This window comes from Apus apus, chromosome 5 (genome assembly GCF_020740795.1).
Source record: "Apus apus isolate bApuApu2 chromosome 5, bApuApu2.pri.cur, whole genome shotgun sequence".
In the NCBI taxonomy this organism is placed as follows: domain Eukaryota; kingdom Metazoa; phylum Chordata; class Aves; order Apodiformes; family Apodidae; genus Apus; species Apus apus.
The window spans coordinates 26233574-26253967 of record NC_067286.1 but is presented as its reverse complement, the minus strand read 5'-3'; the positions used below and the strand labels follow the sequence as shown (position 1 = coordinate 26253967).

Here is a 20394-nt window from a genome sequence, read left to right as displayed (position 1 = left end):
AAAGTTACATAATACCTCATTGTCTGTCTTAGGGACTTGAGGATGCAGTGACAGGTTGTCAGCATCAAGCTGCTGCATTCACTGCTTCTGAAGAGAAAATGGGGTCCTTCTTCTGGAAGTCCACTGCAAAGGACTAATTGGGAAGAAGATGGCAGTTCAGTGGTGTATCTGTGCTTAAAATGTTTAGTTATTCAAGGGAAGAAGAAACAGCAGCTGAAGGAACATTCTGAGTGTCAAAGGACTGTTCACAAGTCCTCGCTGCTGCTCTTTTACTAGTGATGTGAAAGTTCATGAGGCCAACCCAGGCTACACAGGAGAAACAAAGCAAGGGGCTCTCCATGTGAGGTGGCAACACAGGTTGGTTAGTGCACATCTGCTCTTAGATCCCATCAGGGGTGTCTTTGTACCTTTGAAACTTCAAAAGCTGTGAATATGTTTTTGTTTATTCTGGAGATATTCTGGCATGTGATCCCAGTCTTGTACTATTAAGGGGGTGTTCCCCTGCAGATTAAGTTGATTCTTTAACCTTTTGATTTTCCATTTAGGAGATAAAGCCCCCATCTGTAAAAGAGCAACTGGAATGTATCAAGCTCTGCCTAGTGACAGATGAAGTCAGAATTAAGGGGCAAGCTAATATGGGTGACACTGTTGTGGATGTTTGTTACAGGCCACCCAATCAGGAGGTCAGTCAAGTCTTTTATGGACAGCTGAAAGTAGCCTCACAATCACGGGCCCTTTTTCTCACAGAGGACTTCAACCACCCTGATATCTGTTGAAAAGGCAACAGAGCCAGGTACACACAGTCCAGGAGGTTCCTGAAGAGTATTGATGGTCACTTCTTGACACAAGTGGTGGAGGAGCAAATGAAGAGGTGTGCTGATGGACCTTGTACTAACAAACAAAGAAGGACTGGCTGGGGATGTGAAGACTGAGGGCAGCCTTGGCTGCAGTGACCATGAGATGGTGGAGTTCAGGTTCCTGCATGGAAGAAGCAGGGCAAGAAATAGGCCTGCATCCCTTTCAGGAGAGCTAACTTTGGTCTCTTCAAAGACCTTCTTGGAGGAGTCCCATGGGTTAGGGCCTAAAAAGTAGGGGATCCAGAAGAGCTGGTTAATATTCAAGCACCACTTCCTTCAAGCTCAAGATGGATGTATCCCTATGAGTAAGACATCAAGCAAAGGAGAGAGGAGATCTTGGGATCCTGGTAGACAATAAGTTAACCATGAACCAGCAGCATGCCTTTGTGACCAAGAAGGCAAATGGAATCCTGGGATGCATTAGGAAGAGTGGCCAGTATGTTGAGGGAAATTATCCTCCCCCTCTCTTCTGTCCTAGTGAGGCCACATCTGGAATTCTGTGTCCATTTCTGGGCTCCCCAGTTCAAGAAAGACAGGGAACTACTGGAAAGAGTCCCGTAGAGGGCAACAAAGATGACTGGGAGACTGGAGCATCTACCATATGAGGAAAGGCTGAGAGAGCTGGGACTGCTTAATCTGGAGAGAGGACTGAGAGGGGATCTTAAAAATGCTTATAACTATCTAAAGGGTGGGTGTCAAGAGGATGGGACTAAGTGCTTTTCAGTAGTGCCCAGTGACTGGACAAAGGGCAACAGGTGCAAATTGCAACACAGTAAGTTCCATCTGAAAATGAGGAAAAAACCTTTGAGGGTGACAGGGGACTGAACAGGCTGCTTAGAGAGGATGTGGAGTCTTTGTCTCTGGAGATATTAAAAACCTGCCTGGACACCATCCTGTGCAACCTGCTGTAGGTGAACCTGCTTTGGCAAAGGGTGGGACTGAATGATCTCCAGAGGGCCCTTCCAACCCCTACCATTCTGTTATTCTATGCAGATGTTCACTTTAAGTGAGAGGATCCACAGAACAGGGAAATCAGTTTTCTCTAGTCTGTTATCCCAGAAATATGCACCTGCCCTTAATTAGTGGTCAAGTCAGTTGTTTTAGTTAGTTTTCACTCCATCACTCAAGTCTTGAGGCAGGTAATACTGGTCGGTACAGTGATCTGCAAGTGCTGAGGCAGCTGGTAACCGGAGGAAGCAGAAGGGCAGCTGCACATACCCCGGTACACAGCACACCCTGCACTGGGCAGAAGAGAAGTAACAGTCTCAGTTACTGCAGTCAGCAGACCTGGCTGCAGCAGCAGTTTCTTGGCCTTCCACTATTACTTCTTGGAAACAGCAATGCCAGAAGTTACACTCGAAACAAAAAATCCTTCGACCTGCCAAGTGCGAGTTACGTTTCTGTGCCTGCCCTGTCCAGGCAGCAGGGCTGGCTTGTGTCTGTTGTCAGCACTGGCGCTCCGGAATCAACAAGACCTGTCAGCTTAGAAGGAAGTCACTGAATCCCCTTTTCTGAAAGGTGAAGAGTCAGTGGGTGTCTTCCAGTAGATCCAGCAGAAGCAAACTGCTCAGCAGTGAGATGTATTTTTAAAAAAATAAATTAAAAAAACCAAACATAGAAAACACAGGAACTGCTGCAGCATCACCAGCTAAGGTGGTTTTTTAAAAAAAAAAACAACAAACAAACCCAAACAAAAACAGCCCAACAAAACAAAAACCAAACAAATTTGAACTTTAAGTCAGTAACAAAAATAGACCAAAGTACAGAAAACTGATTTTGGCAGTTTATTACTGGGCACAGCACAGTACCACCTCATCTACATACAAGCCACAGTAATACAAAAACTGCCTGTCCCCTTTTTTTTTTTTCTAAATACTAAAAAACCACATGATATTTGGGAGGAGTCAAGTGTCCCAGGGGTCAGCTCTCAAGAGCTATTTTGCTGCAGTTGCAGCAGTTTTCTTATAAAATACTGTGTTTTCATGCTGTTAATATGTGAAGCTGAAAAGTCGGAACTTGCAGCAGCACCTCTGCTTAACATGGTCAAGGCAGGCTTTTCAGTAGCTCAAAGGCTTGCAAATATGCTCAGTCACGGTCCTTTGCAGTCAAATGTCCCAGACAGACACCCAGGTATGGAACTAGAAACCTCATGTGCTTCTACAGCAGCCCACATCATCCTGCAGCACCAGAGGTTTATCCAGTGCACAGCTAGTTAAAGTGCTGCTGCATCTGGATGGCTTTCCTGCAGACAGCAGAGACTTCCCAGACAGGCAGGGCTGCTGCTTGTGCAGTCAGTTCTGTAGCAGCACAAGGTCAGCGACTCTTGGGAGAAAAGCTTCTGCTGTTAAAGCAGGCTTAGCTCCCCAGAAAACTGATTTGAAAATAGAAGGCACAAACGCAAGGTTGAATGTGGGCTACATACCACTGTGGCATGTGAGCAGTTTAGATACTCCTCCTCAGAGGAAATAACACACAATAAATACAGTATGACATTTTAGAAAATAAGTGCATTACCGTGATCCTTGACAACATCAGGAAGTAGGATCCACAAGAGCCTACAGAGGCAAATTTACTTAATATTGCACAGAGCTCCTAAAATTTAGTGTCAGGTCATTGTACTGGGGATGGGACATGGCAGGGGAAAAAAGAAAAGTGGTTTATTTGGCAGAGCCTGCCCAAGTCTCCACCACCCCACCAACAGTTTTTTGCCAATCTGAGGTAGAATTACATAGATACTGCTTAAATCCAGTCAAGTCCTGCTCAACTAGTCTTCAAAGAGAAAAGAAAAAAAAACAAGTGCACAGAATAGATAAGCCTCTTTCTTCTCTAAAGAAAGCAACTCTTACAGAGCAAAATTCCAGCGAAGATCCCTGCTCCTCACCTGGAAAGCAGTGATGATGCTTTTGTGGTGCTACAACTAAGGAGTGTAACAGTCCTTGTAATGTCAAGTCCTATAGCAAGCAGGTTTTACTCCACTTCCTCCCCTCCCCTTGTCCTTGCTAATTCTCCCTTTATTCACTCAGGCCAGTACATTTTATCAGAGTTAAGATTGTCCCCATTGCTTTCTCCCTACTGGGACCCTGCAAAATAATTTTCTATTTCAACTCTTAGACTTCTGAGGGACATTTGCAGTTTCTTCTAGAGGCTCCTCTGTGTAGTATAGGCATGGAAGGATGGAAATAAGAGCCTCTTCAATTGAGAAGAGATGTTTATCCTCTGCTTGAGGACAAAAGAAGCGCATGAAGTCTGCCAGTCTCAGCAAGTACTCAATGTTATGACCAGCACAACCACTTGAGACAATGATTTGAGCTGCAATGTCTTCTTCAGATGCTGGGCCAAGGTAAGAAGGGTTCTGGGGTGTCGCAATGTAAACAAGAGCCAGGATGGGTTCCTCTGCATCTTCCTCCTGAGGGTGGAACTTCACCAGCTTGGTGTCGTAGCCTCCCAGAACAGCTTCTCGCATGTTGAGGTACTGAAGTGATGCAGCGATTTGTTCCCCGCGGACTTCATAGGCTACACCCCACGTGCACGCCTAGAAGTGACAGAGCAAGGTGGTTACGGGATGCTGTAACTGCAGCGGACAAGTCCACCGACATTTCGAGGTACCCCTGCCTCGTTCTGGGGTCCCCGCACAACTAGTAACAGGGAAGAGGAGGATAACGCCCCCCCCACACACACACACACCATCCCGGGAGGGCTTCAGAGCCCTCGGCTACCGACATCAGCTTCCAGCTGCTGACGCGGGCACCGCCCCGCCGGCCAGACCCGCACCTTTCCCCGCCGCGCCGGTACTCACCCCGCAGTCCTCCAGCAGCGTCACCACTCGCCCGGGCTGGGGGGAGAGGCAAGGGGGAAGCCGTCAGAAGCCGAGCCCGCGCCCCCGGCCGCCCGAAGCCCCCCTCCCCCGCTCCCTCCCGGCCGCCCCGCCCTTACCATCCGCTGGCTGCCGCGGTGGAAGGTGTCGCCCTGCCAGAAGCGGCGGCTGTAGCCGCGGATGAAGCCCACCTTGCGCGACGTGAACTCGAAGCCCGGCCGCCACACCAGCGAGCCGTACCCGAAGATCCACACCGGGGGCGCCGGCGCCGCGCCCCCCGCCTCCCCCGGGGGCGAGGCGGCTGCGGGGGCGGCTGCGGGGGGAGGCGGCAGGGGCGGCTCCTCGGGGCGCTGCGGGTCGCCCTTCATGGCGCGGGGCGGGTGGGGGGGGGCGGCTGCGCGGGGCCCGGGCGCTCGTGGGGAGGCACGCGCCGCCGCCGCGCTTTAAAGGCCGGGCCGCCCCGCCCCGCCCCGCCCCGCGCGCGCCGGGTGATGCAAGGCGGGCGGGGGGTTTCGCGGGGCGGGCGGCGCGCGCCGCGTCCGGCGGGGGGCGGGGCGGTCCTGCCCGCGCGCCCGGGCTGGGCTGCGCCCGGGAGGCTGAGCTGCCCTGCGGGAGAGCCCCGCGGTGAATGTCAGGCCGCGTGAAACGACGGCTCCTGACCGAGGTCGGCAGGGCTGGGGCGTGGGGCGCCGGCGGAGCCGCGGCAAGACCCGCCCTGAGTGCAGCCAGCTCGCTGCCTGTTCCCTGCTGTCGTGCTCAATCTGGAGCCAGGGCTTGTAGGGCGTGACATCTGTGGCAGAGGTGATCCGAAAGCTGGGGAAGAGATCGGCGTTTGGATCATGTCCTGGAGGCCAGGCTGTACGTCGTGTCTGTAGATCAGCTCCGAGCAGGTGGTGACGGCTGAAGAGCCTGGCCAAAGAGATGGGCTCAAGTAGCAAGGCTGTTCATTTTGGTGGTGGAAGAGAGAAGGGGGGTGGGAAGAATTGAGAAGCAAATCCACTGAGATACTTATGTAGAAATATTTATCATGATTGTTCTTTTCCTCGACATCTAATCTCTCCAGACGGTCTGTTGTTTCCTGTTGGGTCCCATCCAACCAGCACCCACCTTTCCATTCCACTTAACAGGGTGTTGCAACTACAATGCCCGCAGGCGGTGGTGGGTGCTCCCGCTCCTTGGCACGTTCACCGTGAGTGACACCAGCAGCCTGCATGGCTCCTGCCTCTGTCCATACACAGCATGCCCTGCTCTCCTGCCCTGCGTCACTGACTCTCTGACTTGTCACCTGGGATGACCCTTCACAAGGTCAGCTTTAACAGAGCCCAAAGCTTCTTAATTTTTGTTTCCACTTGCGCTTTTCCCAGCCACCTTGTCTGCCTTACTCAGGCTCAAAGGTATGGATGGGGCCTGGCCAGTGTTCTCCCAGCCCTTCACACTGCACACCCATGATGTCACAGGCTTGCAGCCTCTTACTCCCTCTCCATAGGTCCCTTTCCACAGACAGAATGTGAATCCATCCCATTTGAACAGCTGCCACACTCAGAGGCCTTAGTAACAGACAAGAAAGTGCTCTAGAAAGTGCTGTTCTTAGCTGTATGTATCAAATCTCTGCTTGGCAAAACAAAAAATAAATCTCTAGTCTTGTGTTTTCAGTCTTTCAGTGGATCTGGGCTGATAAGATACAAGACTCCTGCCTTAGCCACATAGTTTATCAATGCTAAAACAATGTGGTCTTCCAAGGGAGCAAAACCAGTCCTGTGTGTCCTATTGCAGCCAGCATGTATTTTTCATATTTATTTCTGGAAATTTCTTGTGCTAAAATCAAGGAAATTTGAGCAAAACGCCAATATGTAGTTAATGGAAGCATTAAAATATTTGGCTGTAGCTGCATCACCCTTATCAAGCAAGGGCACAAAGAGTGACAGAAAAATCAGTGTCTGAAAGATAAGCTGAAGAAGCTTTTGCTAGGTTCTGGTCTTAGTGATACCAGTAAAAAAAACAACAAACCCAAGTAGCCCCTTTCTTCAGCTTTCCCCAGCATGTAAATTTTATCCATCCAAGAAATGTGCCAGATTATGAATATCTTACAAATGAAGCATTAGATTTCCTATCTGCTAGTACAAGCTGAAGAAAATTGGCTAAAGAAATAAAAAATATGCCACTGGGAAGTGACTGCATGCTTGCTGAAGGGGGAAAAACTGCTCTTTTCTCTTGCAGAGCTGTCTCAATTGTGTGTCTTACCTTGCTGAAGGACTCTGCTTCGTTTGTGATGGAGCTCCAATGCCTAAAGCAAAAACCTTAGGGGACCAGCTTCAGATCCCACCAGGTAAAAGCTACAGATCTCTGTTGCCTTCAGTGCTGTTACATGCAGAGCAATTAGGCATGAGGTTAGAAGCTCCTTTTGAAGTCACATCTCTGATTTTCTCATGTAAAGATGTTGGAATATTTCTTCATCATTAGGAGCCTGGGGGGAAACTGTTACTGAAGCTGTGACATCTACAGAAAGAGGTTAAGAATTTTTTTTTTGTTTCAAGCTTTCATTAATAATTTTCTTTTTACTAAATGTACCTTCTTTGTACTTTGGTTAAACAAACCAAAGAACATTAGAATCACCAGGGGTGAAGGGCTGAGCAGAACAGGTATCTTGCAGATGGTATAGATGCAGCTGTAAGTTAAGCAGGTAAATGCTAAGGAGAGGATTTAGTGTCTGTTAGTGCATTCGTAGGGCAAAGAGTACAGCCTGCCAAGCTCAGCCACAGGAATGCTCAAACAGGTGTGAGGGAGGATGTGGTGGAGTTAACTGTTAAGGAGCATGATGTAGATTCAGGAGTACAACAAAAAGAGATGTAAAATAACATGCAGCTTAAAAATAACTAAGAGGGAAAGGAATGGAAGAGAATGGTCATACTCTATTAATGATAATTTTAAAAAATTCTTAACAGCATTAAGATTTTTTTATTTTGGCCCAGAAAACTTCAGAAAGGAGAAAAGGCAATTGTAGCTTTATTTGTTACATCCTGAAATGCAGTTTTTTCAGGTTCCGGGAAAAGGAGGAGCTAGTTTCAGCAGTATATGCTCTGCTTCCCCAGAGTGAGCATTCCCATATTAGTGCCAGGTGACTAACCCTGCCAGGGCTGCCTGTTTTTCAGGATAGTGGTGAATCAGCCCACAGCCAGAAGAACCAACAACAGGGCTGGCATGACACATTGCAGTGGATTGAAACTGCCATTAGCTTCATCTTGTGTTTCAGGCTCTTACTTGCATGAATAAGCTGAGGGTACACAGTGGGTTTTACCAAAAGTTGCTCTATTCAGAGAATACTGGCTCAGGACAAGAGGATTGCCAGTTCCTTTCCATCTTGGCACTGCTCTCCTCTCTCCATAGCGAACAGACAGAAGAATCTAAAAATAATAAGTTTTCCTTAAGGCTTCAGTAAAGAACACAGCTACTGCAACTGGAGGTGAAGGTCAAATAACACCGCTGACATGTAAATCTCTTTATTCACAATGCCATATCCTTGTGCATCACCAAAGGTCTTACTCACTTCTCTGTATTAAATTCAGTTCTTATGGCATTTACAAATCTCCTTCAGATGTGAACACTTACCATACAAATATGCAGTCATCCTTGTTTCAAACATGGAAATACTGAAGTAGCATTGTCAAAGCTTGGGGTTCATCAATAATGTATGGAACAGTAGGCAGGGGTGTATTTGGAGCATCCAAAGGGAGTGCACTTCTGTTGGTAAATGTTTTAACTCATGGGGTTAAATCCAGCAAACAGAAGGGAAAAAATGGCAAAGGACATTCTGTTACTTTAAGGAGAACAACCCTAAACTCTAATAGATACAGTACTCTAAGAAAGCCAGAAGGTAAAACAAAAGTCTGCATATCGAAGACAACCCGGAAACTGTGCATACAAAGCACCATTCAGGTGGAAATTAAACAAAGAAAAGAAACCAGTCTCCTCCTTTCGGTGGCCTGTCTGTCAACTCTAATCACAGGATTAACAGTATGAGGGATTCTTCTGCAGAGCAGAACTTAAGCTGCTGCTGCCCCACCCCAGGTTCAGTCCCTATGGCTGCCACTGCTTTGGCTGTTGTCGGTTGTATTGGTAGTTCTTGCAGTGTGCCTGATTCATATCCCAGAGACTACCAAAGGCCCACAGATGGCAATGACAAACTTGATGTGAGCCACAACAAACTTAATTTGTATTTGAACTAGTTATGTGAGGGAAAAAAATAATTAAAAAAAAAAAATAATCAGAGATACAAAGAGCATCAATCTCCAGTGGCCTGGTAGTTGTCCAGAAAGCCCTCTGAAGAAAACCCAGCATTAACTTCTTTGCTTTCAACTGTTGAACACCAAAGCGATCTGCTGCATTATGCTTTTCACAGAATCACAGAATCCTAGGGGCTGGAAGGGACCTTGAAAGATCATCTAATCCAACCCCCCTGCCAGAGCAGGGTCACCTAGAGCACATCACAAAGGAACGTGTCCAGGCAGGTTTTGAATGTCTCCAGCAAAGGAGACTCTACAACATCTCTGGGCAGCCTGTTCCAGTGCTCTGTCATTCTCACAGGAAAGAAGTTTTTTCTGATGTTTATGTGGAACCTCCTATGTTCCAGTTTGCACCCACTGCCCCTTGTCCTATCACTGGACATCACTGAAAACAGCCTGGCTCCGTCCTCCTGACACTCGCCCTTAATGTGTTTGTAAACATTGATGAGGTTGCCGCTCAGTCTCCTCTTCTCCAAGCTAAGAGACCCAGCTCCCTCAGCCTTTCCTCATAAGGGAGATGTTCCACTCCCTTAATCATCTTTGTGGCTCTGCGCTGGACTCCTTCAAGCAGTTCCCTGTCCTTCTTGAACTGAGGGGCCCAGAACTGGACACAATATTCCAGATGAGGCCTCACCAAGGCAGAATAGAGGGGGAGGAGAACCTCCCTTGACCTACTAACCACACCCTTTCTAATGCACCCCAGGATGCCATGGGCCTTCTTGGCTACCAGGGCACACTGCTGGCTCATGGTCATCCTCCTGTCCACCAGCACCCCCAGGGCCCTTTCTCCTACACTGCTCTCCACCAAGTCAGCCCCCAACCTGTGCTGGTACATGGCGTTTTTCTTCCCCAAATGCAAAACTCTACACTTGCCATTGTTGAATTTCATCAAGTTTCTCCCCGCCCAACTCTCCAGCCTGTCCAGGTCTCACTGAATGGCAGCACAGCCTTCTGGTGTGTCAGCCACTTCTCCCAGTTTAGTGTCATCAGCAAACTTGCTGAGGGTACACTCTGTTCCCTCATCCAGGTCATTTGCTGACTTACCCTCCTGTTCTCACTTCAAGCTGGTGGGCAGTGTCGACCCTGCTGGCAGGAGGTGGCCTCCATTGCTCTGGTCACTCTACCCCTCTGTCACAGTGCATGTTGCTGAGTAATAATGAGGTTTCCCCCAGCACTGGTCCATAAAAACATTCTTCATAATAAATCAGAACTCCAGTTTCAGACTGGATTTTATCTTGGTTAAAGGCAGATGTAGTGAGCAGAGACTGTGGAGTTAGTGTGGAGGGTTGACCAAACACTTGCTATGAGCACAACTTGAGGGATGAACTAATTGGATACTGCACATATAAGCCAAGTACCTACCTGCTTGAAACCCCTTTTGCTGGATCCCACAGTATCCCAAGTGGAGGATCTCCTCTGAGTGCCAGACTGTGAGCTGTGAACTAGATCAGCTCACCCTCTGCTGCAGTGTAACTCCCTGCTCTTCACTCCCCATGGGCTCACTTTGCTCCCCAGACACTGCACTGACACCTAGAAGGGTGTTTTGAAGAGTCATGTGGATGTCCACATTGGCAGCTTCAAGGTGAGACACAGGCAGAGGGGCCATGGGCTCACATGGCTTGAGCTGGGAACCTCAGCCTTGACTGTAAATGTCAGCACCTTGTCAGGGCTGATTGAGCGATGTCATTTAGCTTCAGTTCAGGAGGTGATTTAGTTTCACTTCAAAGAGAAGAAAAGTGGGTTTATATCTAAAATTTTAACAAAGTGGATTTGAGAAAAACCTGGTCAATACAAGCAGGTAGGCTGAAGAGTCCAAAGACAAAAATGTGGAAGGCCCTCAGAATTTTAAGTCAGAGGTAGAAAGGGGTCTAGAATTTGCATTCTAAGCAAGGAAGGAAAAGTGTTCAAGGAAATTACCAGCTGATTTCAGAAAGGGTTTAGGAAATGTTAGGGATCTCATACAGGACAGGAAAGGGAAAATGCAACAAAGAAACGTCTGTTTTGGCACTTTACTGTGGAATGAGGCAAGAACTGCACAAGTTAATGGTAAGTTACACACTGCGGAGAGTTTAAAACTCAGACAGCTTTTTAGTCAAATAAAAAGAGGATCAAATAAGAAGAGAGAGCACAGGCAGCCATATGACTGTCAAGACTAAAAATAGCTTAGATGCAAAGCAATAGAAGACGTGATTGAAGACGTGACAGGATGGTGATTGTTATGAGGCTTTTAAAATTACCACACTTGAAGCAACAGCACAGTTCTAAAAACTCCTGGTGCTAGTGTCACAGGAGGTGAAAGAACAGATACAAACCAAGAATTTATTAGCAAGGAATGTAAATATATCTAAGCAGGGCAGGTACCACATGACTGGAAAACAGCAAGAAGTGCCTGTATTTGAGACATGAAAAATAAAATGCAATGTAGCAAACTAAAGACCTGTTAACCTGGCCTCAATAACACAAAAAACTTTCAGTTATGTGCTTTGACAGAAAGAATAACTCAGGGTATAGTTGAAATATGAAACAAAGTTCACCCAACAGTCTAAGTACTGTTCAGTCAGTATTCTTTATTCATGGCGCCAGACGCACAGGGGATAGCTCCTCCAAAAATATGTGAGCCTCACAGCTGATACTTAATTATGTGTAATATTTCTAAGAAACAGTTTACATATTCATTAGTTTCCCGATAAATCATTTACATAAGTATCCACCCATTATTGCATGCATGTTAAGTCCATTAGGGTGTCTGGGGGTCATTTACTTCATCCTCGACTCTTCCTCACAGGAACCTCTAGCGGAGTTCTGTCTCTTCTCCTGTTTATCTCTGCTGACTCCGAAGAGGAATTGGTTACAGCAGGCATCCCTAGTTGCAGTTGAGTGGCTTCTTTCTTCTTCAAGGACTCTTGTATTTCTTCCCTAAAACTACAGATAACCTCACACAAAAGGCTTTTACAGCTCCCTATCAGCAGGCCCAGATGAGAAATTTAGACCCTACAAGCAGTTAACTATTTGAAGTCAGCGTTTGGTTAATGCTCTGTTTCAAATACACAATGGGCTTAGCAAAACATTTCACTGCAGACTAACTTCACAACTGTCTTTGATAACTGGCTTTTACAGGGAAGAGAATGTGCAGTAGGTGTAGTTTGTTTAGGCTTCAGCAAAGTATTAGAGTAACGCATGACAAGTTATTAGGTGAGATGCAGTCAGGAACTGTAAAAGGGGGGAGGACTGCACCAGATGAGAGAGAAAAACTGGGGGACATTAGCTGGGTACTGTTCTTTTGAAACACACCTGTGTGGCTGCAGGAGGGGAACACTTGCCAAAGTGAGTTAGTGCTGTTGCACAATACCCCACTGAAGCTGCAGCTAAAAGAGTGTTTACGCTTCAAAAGAAAGATGCAAGTATGGACAGAACAGGGAAGAGCTATTAGGCTGATGGAGTGGATGAAGAGCCCTCCCTCCCAGAGGATGTTGGACTTGCTTAGTCTGGACACATGTAAATGGGGAAATAGGACTGGTTTACATCACAGAGTTTATCCTAATGAGTGGGAGAAAGAGGAGGAGGAGGGAGCTGTTACTCGAAATGAATTGGCACAAAAGCACTTGAGCATTAACTGGACACGAGTGTTGTAGCCTGAAGATTGAAAATAATATCCTAACCTGCAGAGCAGCATGCTCCACTCCTTCAGATGAAGAACCAGCAACTGAAAAAGAATTAATTTATGTAGATTTAACTGCAACAGGTACTGTAGGATGTCATTATATCTATTACTTACAGTGCCTTTCCACTCAATGCTCATTTTTGAAGAGCAGAAAGTTCCCATTTCAGGAGCATCACAGGAAACAGCCAGTGTAGCTTCAGTGAGTTGGAGTCAAGCTCCAGAATTTCTGCAGATTTGCCGTGTTGGAAAGGCTTCATCACTCTGCAACAATAAGGCTTTGTCTTGACTTGCTTGCAGCTGTTGTCACCCACGTTTTTATGTCTTCATACCAAGAATTGCTTCTCTGTGGACTAGATGTTATGGATTAATTTTCTACTAAACCAAAGACACAGATAGCAGGAGAATGAACACAAAGCCCCAGACAGGCACAAACTGGGTGTCCTGAAATATCTGATTGACATACTAACAGCAAAGCAGAAGCTGCAGAACAAATGCAAACCCTGAAGCTCCATCTTACCCACTGACTATTGAGAAACCCCAAACAAGGTGACATTACAGCATCATCTGGAATTTTGAAGGGTGGAAGGAGGCTGAAATTCACATTCTACTTGCCAGCAGAGGAACAAGGTACAAGATCTGTCACCAAGCTTTAAGAAAGTCTAGAACTAACCAGCATGCTTTCTGAAGACAGGAAGCAGCAGGTTCCCAAGTGTAGTAACAGCAGAAGAGCCTCCTTGGGAACAAAGCCCATAGACTACACAACTAAAGAGATGTGAGAAATGCCTATAGCAAGGGAATAAGGGTGAAGTCTGCAATGAGGCTAAGCAGCCCAAAAAGGAACCAAATCCTCCTACTACCAGCCAGTGGGTAGAACCCAGCAGGCATTACTGTAAGAAGAGCAGCCAATCCCCTGGTATCTCTAGCCTTCCATGCTGTGGCCAAAGGGAATGATTTGCACCTTCAGCAGCCACTAGTAGTCTTCATCTGAGAGAGAAAGGAAACCCACCTGCTACCCACTCATCCAAATCCTTATCAAGGAAAAAAGGAGGGTAGTAAAAGTGCTTCTGTTTAGACTCCTGATTGCTGCAGAGCAGGAAAATGTGTGTGTGACGTGTCCAATCAAAGTAACAAAACACTCACCATGTAGGACTTACAGATCAGTGTGGAGAAAGAGAGATAAGCAGCTGTTTTGATAAGAAGCTGCTGCTTCACTGGGCCCTTTTTCCTTTACAGTTCCTAATGTGTAAGTATGCCTCACTTGCATTTCATTCTTCTGAACTTTTGAGTGTTGCTGCAAGAAGCTGGGCTAGCTAACATGATTTTTAATGCAGAGGATGACAAAATGTTTACATTGTTGTATCAGCAAATGAGATTTACTCATTTCCAGAATTACTAAAACTCTGGTTATTGTGACAAAAAACTATAAATGGTCGTGAAGTTATATCTCACACAAAGCAGATTATTGTTAGTTGCAAATACTGAAAGACTTTGCTTTAAAAATTACCACACTAGGTGGAATTTTGCATTCTGATGTTGAGATTATGTCTCTGTCTGAAGAGAGTTTGCAGTCCTGGGGAGAATACCTATAATAAACAGCTGAAAATATTTGCCTTTATATTTTAGTACCTCTGGCACCAATACTGAGAACAGTTTGTAGTTTGAAAAATAGCTGTAGAAGTGTTGCATGTGAGCTAATGTGTTTGGTTTTGTGGTATTAATAAGATGGATTCTGGCTCAACAGTAACTCCACTCCTTTTGTGATTTCCTAAATAATTTCCACTTAAGCTTTTGGCCCTTAGTTCTCAGCTGTCTTCAAATAAAACCCAGTTTTCTTCTCTCTTTAGTTTGGTAACCTAGGTCTGCTGAATCTTTTTGCGATTAGCCCAGCAGATCTAAAGATCTGTCCTTTCTAATTACAGGTGCTCTTCCCAAAGATGAAGAGCAGAACGCACCAATGATCATCACCTTTCTGAAAGCACAGTGCTATCTGTTTAGAACAAAATATTATGGAAAAAAACATGCTTAATAAGCCAAGAAATTACTCGCACACCTGCTAAGTGTTGCCTGTCTTCCTTGTGCCCTGGCAAAAATGATAACTGAATTCTGCCAGCTCTTTAATTCAGAGAGAGCATCTGTGTGTCAGATGAGGCTGTCTCTCTGCCCCAGAAGACAAAGCAGAGTGCCAGCATAACAGGCATGGAGGACTTGACTATGTGCAGGTCCCACAGAAACACTCTCATTCAGTCTGGAGGACAAGTACATAAGGAACATGTGCTGCCACGCAGTCTGTCCAGACCATCCTTTCCATGCTGTGGGCCAGCGGCCAGTTCTCGAACATCTCTCTGAATTTGGATATGCTGCTGCCTGTAACCTGAGTACCAGTCATGCTGCTCTATGAAGTCAAGTGCCTGCCACCTTCTTGCATGTGGGGTCAGCAAGAACTTGCATGATGGGACAGCTGAGAGTACTCACAATTAATCAGTAGCTGTTGGACTTTTGGTACGGCCAGGAATTGGCACTGTCTTCCTACGCTCGACCACACACAAGATCAAAACACGAGAAGCATCTACCTGGACCAGAGCTGTTGTGTGTGTTGGCTGTGACCTGTCCCGGGTAGTCCTGGTGCATTCCATGCTTCATAACCTAAGTGGCAGTTCACTGTAGTAGCATTTGAAAGCTTGGTGTTATCACTTCCATCATGGGGATATCATGACTCTCAAATACTTAAAAACTATGAAAGATAATGAAGATAAAATTATTTCAACAGTAAACCTCCTTCAGTTTAGGAGTTAGGATGTTTTCAAGCCCTCTATAATGAAAGGTCAGAAAGTGTAGCTGTAGCCCATGTGAGAATGGAATTTTTCTAGTAAAACAGAACAATTGTCTTTTTCAGAGAAGGTGTAATGTTTATGGTCAGATACCAGACTGTCAATGACTCTGGTTGCAGCCTCTTTGAAGTCTGGGCTTGGCTTAAAAAGAAAAAACACCTATATGTGTGTCTTAATTTTGGGGGGGAGCATAAGCTTCGTTTCTGCCTCATGTGAAAAAACTGGGCCATGTGGCAGAATGGTTGTGCTGTCCTGCACTAAGATGGAACGAGAAGGTTTGTGAGGGCAGATTGCATCGAGTCACAGGCTGTGGTGGTAACAGAAGGCAGGTAGGAGGAACACCAGTGGTCAGGCTTCAGGCATTTGGCTGCCTGGCCAAGGTTGCTGTTTTAGTAGCTGCAAAGAGAGAGGCTGATCAACAGGGTGAGTCAGATCATCAGCATAAATTAGGGTGAATTCCCTGTGGCTGCACTGTGCAAGGGGGTGTGTTTCGGAGAAGTTGACTCCAGGCACGTACAAAGACTGGGAGCCTCTGGGCTGCTCCACCTCTACTGCTCATGATTTATGTCACTGTCAGTGCAGAGAGTTTTGGACCATGTGGCTGTACCAGCTGGGCTCACTGTGACGGCTGGCGTTTCTGCCCTAGCTTTGTGTCACCTAGATGTGCTTGTACCTGGAGGCACTGACTTCACCTCCCTTCTCCATGCAGAAACAAGAAGTTGCTACCCACAGGCTTTTCTGCCCTGGGCTTAATAAGGCATGGATGCATTTTGCATGAAATGGTGGCTGTGCTGCCGTGCTGTGCCTGAATGCCTAAGCAAGCAGGGCTCCTGCAGCCCTGGACAGACAGTCCATTAACCAGTTACAGCTTCCCTGCTCCCAGTGCAATGTCAGGTGGCCATTGACAGCCTTTTGGTTGAATGCACAGTAAGGAAGGATAACTCAACAGCTTTGCTAGGTGCAGGGAAGGTGTTCCTGATGCACATCCTTGTCATGTAAGCTGTGCGTGGGAAGTGTTGACAGTGCAGTTCTGTGGTCCATGCTCCTAATTGGGAGGCAACAGGAAAGTGACTCATGTGACACTGCATCCCCATCTGCACAGGGAACACAGTGACCCGAGAGACATGTGCTGGACCGCACAGTAGCTGAGCGATTGACAGCAAAATGATGTAAACTGGCAGTGACCAAGGTCTTGGCTAGTTCGTATCACTAGGCATTTGAGCTCTGCTTATGAGTTCCTCAGTTATCCATGACCTGTAAGTACAGCAAATACAGTTCTGTTCCCTCAAGAGCTGTCATGTTGCCAATGTTTTAAATCCTCTGACCAAAACCAGCATCCAGTATTGGCAGAACAAGGTATTTACTGTTAGTCTGTTTGCATGTCTGCTTGGATAACTGTGTGTGTAGCTGCAGTGGCATATGCTGAACTTTTTCCTGCACTCACTGACCATGTGCTGACATTGCTTCTCTCGTGGCTGACTTTGGCCTATCAACATTCCCAATGAGATTGTTTATCTTCATCTGCTCTGGTTCTCCTATTGATCCTGACCTGGCACTAACCTTTTCCAGCTCTGCCGTAACAACTCTCTGTTGCAGGTAAATTCTTCTCATGGTCCTAACCTTGTCTTATCTCAGCCCCTGCTACATACTGAGCTTTTTGGAACTTACCTAAGAGCAAAAGCTAAGCTTATGCTGAATTAATTATCTTCATCTATTTATACCAAGGCCAGAGTTTTCCTTGTTGCTCATCCCCATCTATTGTCAGCTCTCAGCAGCTATTTGGCAGTTTGATGTGCTGTGGTATCTTCTCAGTGCCAAATACCCTGCCTAGTTATGTCTGTCTGTGTGTGGTGACAGCAACAATGTCACCAGATCAGAAGGTAAGTGCAGTTTATCTGCCTTGGCTTGAGTGGGTGCAGTGACATAGACATCTGGGCCTATTGGGCTTTTGAAAAACAAAGGGACTTTTTTGAGGAGAGATGGAGAAGAGGGAGAAGTGAGGCTGCTGTGGCTTACATGCTTTTTTATAAGTAATCTTCTTAAATTAATCCTATCTGAATTCTATCACCTGTATTGCCTGTATGTCATTTGCAGCACTCATTCCCCAGAGCTACCCAGCCAGTCATAACAATACAAGGTGAAGTGGGATCTAGTTTGAATGAATCTGGATCCTCATTTTACCAGGGCACCCTCCCTGTTCATGGCTAGTGTGAGGTCTGGCAGTGAGCTGTACAGTGCTGACTATGGGGAATCTTCTCTTGAGGCAGACTAAAGCTGCAGGCACTCTGGTTGCACTCTGGAGGCTGATGACTGATGTGTCAGTGGAATATCACAATCATAGCCTGAGTGACTGGTATGTGATGTAATGATTCCTCTGGAATGCTGTACACAAGCAGAGGCATCGTCACCACCTGTTTACTAACTCTGGTGTTACACATAGCCTGAGGTTACAGCAGGCTAAGGAGAGCACAGCCAGATTTTTGTGAGGTGGGAGCAAACAGTAGGCTGGTGCCAGAACAACAGCTGACAATGTCGGGTTTTTAAATAGGTATCTTCCCCTTTCCATTTCAAAGAAAAACCTTTAAATGTTCCCTTGACGGTATCCTTAGTATAAGATTTCACAACTCTCAACTAACATTTGTATTTCAACCCCTCAAAGATGTGGGAACCCCACCTTGGTACAGATTTCACTGTTGAGGAAAGAATCTCTGTCCTGTTACCTGCGTATTGGATAGAAACCAGTTCCTTGAGTCCATCTTTCCTGTGAGAAAATAAATACTCTTATCCCAGAGCTCCCAGACAATTATAACAAAGTGGTTGTGCAGCTGATAGTGTTCCAGCTTCTAATGAATATGAAATTGCTCTCGGCAGTGCTGGGAATGCACAGCCCCTTCTTAATCTTGTGGGGTACACATACATGTCATCTTGCAGTATAGTGGGGGCTTTCCAAAATATTTAGTCTTCTCTATTACTACTCCCATTTTAGGAAATCTGAGCCATCTAAGATAGGAAGGCTGTTGCTTAATAGCCCTTTAAGAGGCTAATGGTTCTTTAGGATAATGATTTTCTCTTTTTTAAAATCACCTTCTAATCCCATAGCCCTTGGTTACAACCTGCCAAGACCTCAGCCTCTGGCAGCAGGTAGCTTGCAATGTCAGCTGGAGTGCCTGGGCACTGTCTGGGTCAGAGAGGCCTAATGTGGAGGCAGATGCAGGGAGAAAGGACAGCCGTGTTCTGCTCTCTAGGATCTTAGTTGGCAGACGCTTATTCCTAAAGTCTGCCGCTGCAGGCTAATGCCAACATTTTAGCTTTATTCCATATTTCACTGCTTCAAACAGGAAAGGGCAGTCACCATGCTGCCCATTTGTGGGCTGACCATCTGCACTTGTAATGTTATGCTTTAAAGCTTACACAAGAAAATAAGGATCTTAGCAAAGCAAGAATTGATCAAAATTATCAGAAGTTCCTGGGCAAAGACTGCTAAGAACATGTTCAAATCACTTGATGCTGAATTTAATCTTGTGCCTAAGATCAGTAATGATTCCTTTAATTTGAGTGTGAGTCTATGCATAACTGATGCCTTGAGAGTCAGAGGTATGAAGGATCCATTCAAATCTGCCAGTGTCTTTTCTCTCCGATTCTGGAGATGATTGAGGTGATCAAACTGTTGTCCAGGGACTGTTTGATGCTGCAGCTCTACTTGAATCATTGATCACCTATTCCCCTCCTATCCTGCACTTCAGGCACACTCACCTCCAAGCAGTCCTTTTTCCCCTTAGCTGCCTCATTCAACTGGCTTTCCAAGTTTGCACTGCTGCGTAATGCAAAGCAGCATAGCAGAGCCCTGGGCTTTCTGCACTTGGATTTCCATGTGTGAGCAGACGAAGGGGAGTGGAGCAGACAGCTGTCGCATGGCACAGGCTTGGCTATGAACGAGTGATTGTGGATGGATACAGGGGTTGGCAGGTTAAGTGCAACACCAGCAAGGATTCTTCACCAAAGTGGTGATGAATGTAGCTGAAGAGGGCTCTCTTCATCTAATGCAAAGTCTATGTGCCGCATTTCTTGCAATCAAGCAGTACGAGAAAGCAAATCTAAGCCAAGAACTGTCTCTTCTCTTCAAGCCCGGGTGACTTGGTGTAAGTTGAATGCAAAGTTCTGCCATTTGTCTTCTTTCAAGCATCAGAAGGTGTGAGGTCTTCTAGTTCTGTCATGGTAATGAGCTCTGCACCAAAGAAGAGTCAAAAATAGACTAAATGGAATCCTTTGTGAAACTTTTAGCCTAAGAAATAACCCCTGTGTCAAACTTTAGCCACTTTCCTGTAACAGATGTTGCCTATTTTCTTTGAGCTATTTTTGGCTGTTCTTTATATATGTATTTGGTAGAGGAAGATTCTGAGAGCAAATAAAAAGGAATTTCAAGATACTGTGCTGGTGGTAATGGAAGAAAGGTGTCATGGTATGGTTGTGCAACAGCCTCGTGTTTTCGATATTGCTCATCCTGACATGCACTGTGAGGTGAGAGGACTCGGTACCTGAGTGGAAGGCTCACTGTGGCACGTTAAAGTATTGGTGATACGTGTAGCAAAGGTTGCATTAGATGACTGAGCATGAGCAGTAAAGAGCCCTAATGTGGGAGAAATCCATGTGGGAAGGCCAGTTGGTGGCTATGAGTGCCTTTTCCCGAAAGACATCAGATCAAAATAGTTACAGCCTGAATACCCCAGTTTTTCTGTGCAGTTTGCTGAGAACCTAGTGCACTTGATTTGAAAACGAGTAATTTCACACCGAGTGACCAGGCTAATAAAAAAGCAACTATAAATGGGAAACTGAGAAACAATGGCAGGGCAGAAAGCAGCATTGAGCTCTCAGTTGGACCCTTTTAATTGAAAAAGCTAAAAAAGTTTGGCATGGGTTTAATAAACAAGGGAGCTGAGCAACAACACAGTTTGAA

The 20394-nt window shown here is 46.1% G+C and overlaps 1 protein-coding gene and 1 long non-coding RNA gene across 2 annotated transcripts; one reads left to right on the top strand and one right to left on the bottom strand.

Annotated features, from left to right (window-relative positions):
- Positions 1-2488: 2488 nt before the first annotated feature.
- On the bottom strand, positions 2489-5086 carry CHAC1 (ChaC glutathione specific gamma-glutamylcyclotransferase 1). Its single transcript, XM_051620725.1, has 3 exons — positions 4791-5086; positions 4654-4689; positions 2489-4389 (listed from the first exon to the last, which is right to left on the bottom strand). Exons 1-3 carry the CDS (start codon positions 5037-5039, stop codon positions 3958-3960), a joined length of 717 nt encoding a protein of 238 aa, XP_051476685.1. The 5' UTR covers positions 5040-5086; the 3' UTR covers positions 2489-3957.
- Positions 5087-5227: 141 nt separating this feature from the next.
- LOC127385187 (uncharacterized) lies at positions 5228-19867 on the top strand. Its single transcript, XR_007889614.1, has 4 exons — positions 5228-5529; positions 5799-5976; positions 6889-6997; positions 14532-19867. It is a non-coding gene; the product is annotated as an uncharacterized LOC127385187 (long non-coding RNA).
- The last annotated feature ends 527 nt before the right edge of the window (positions 19868-20394 follow it).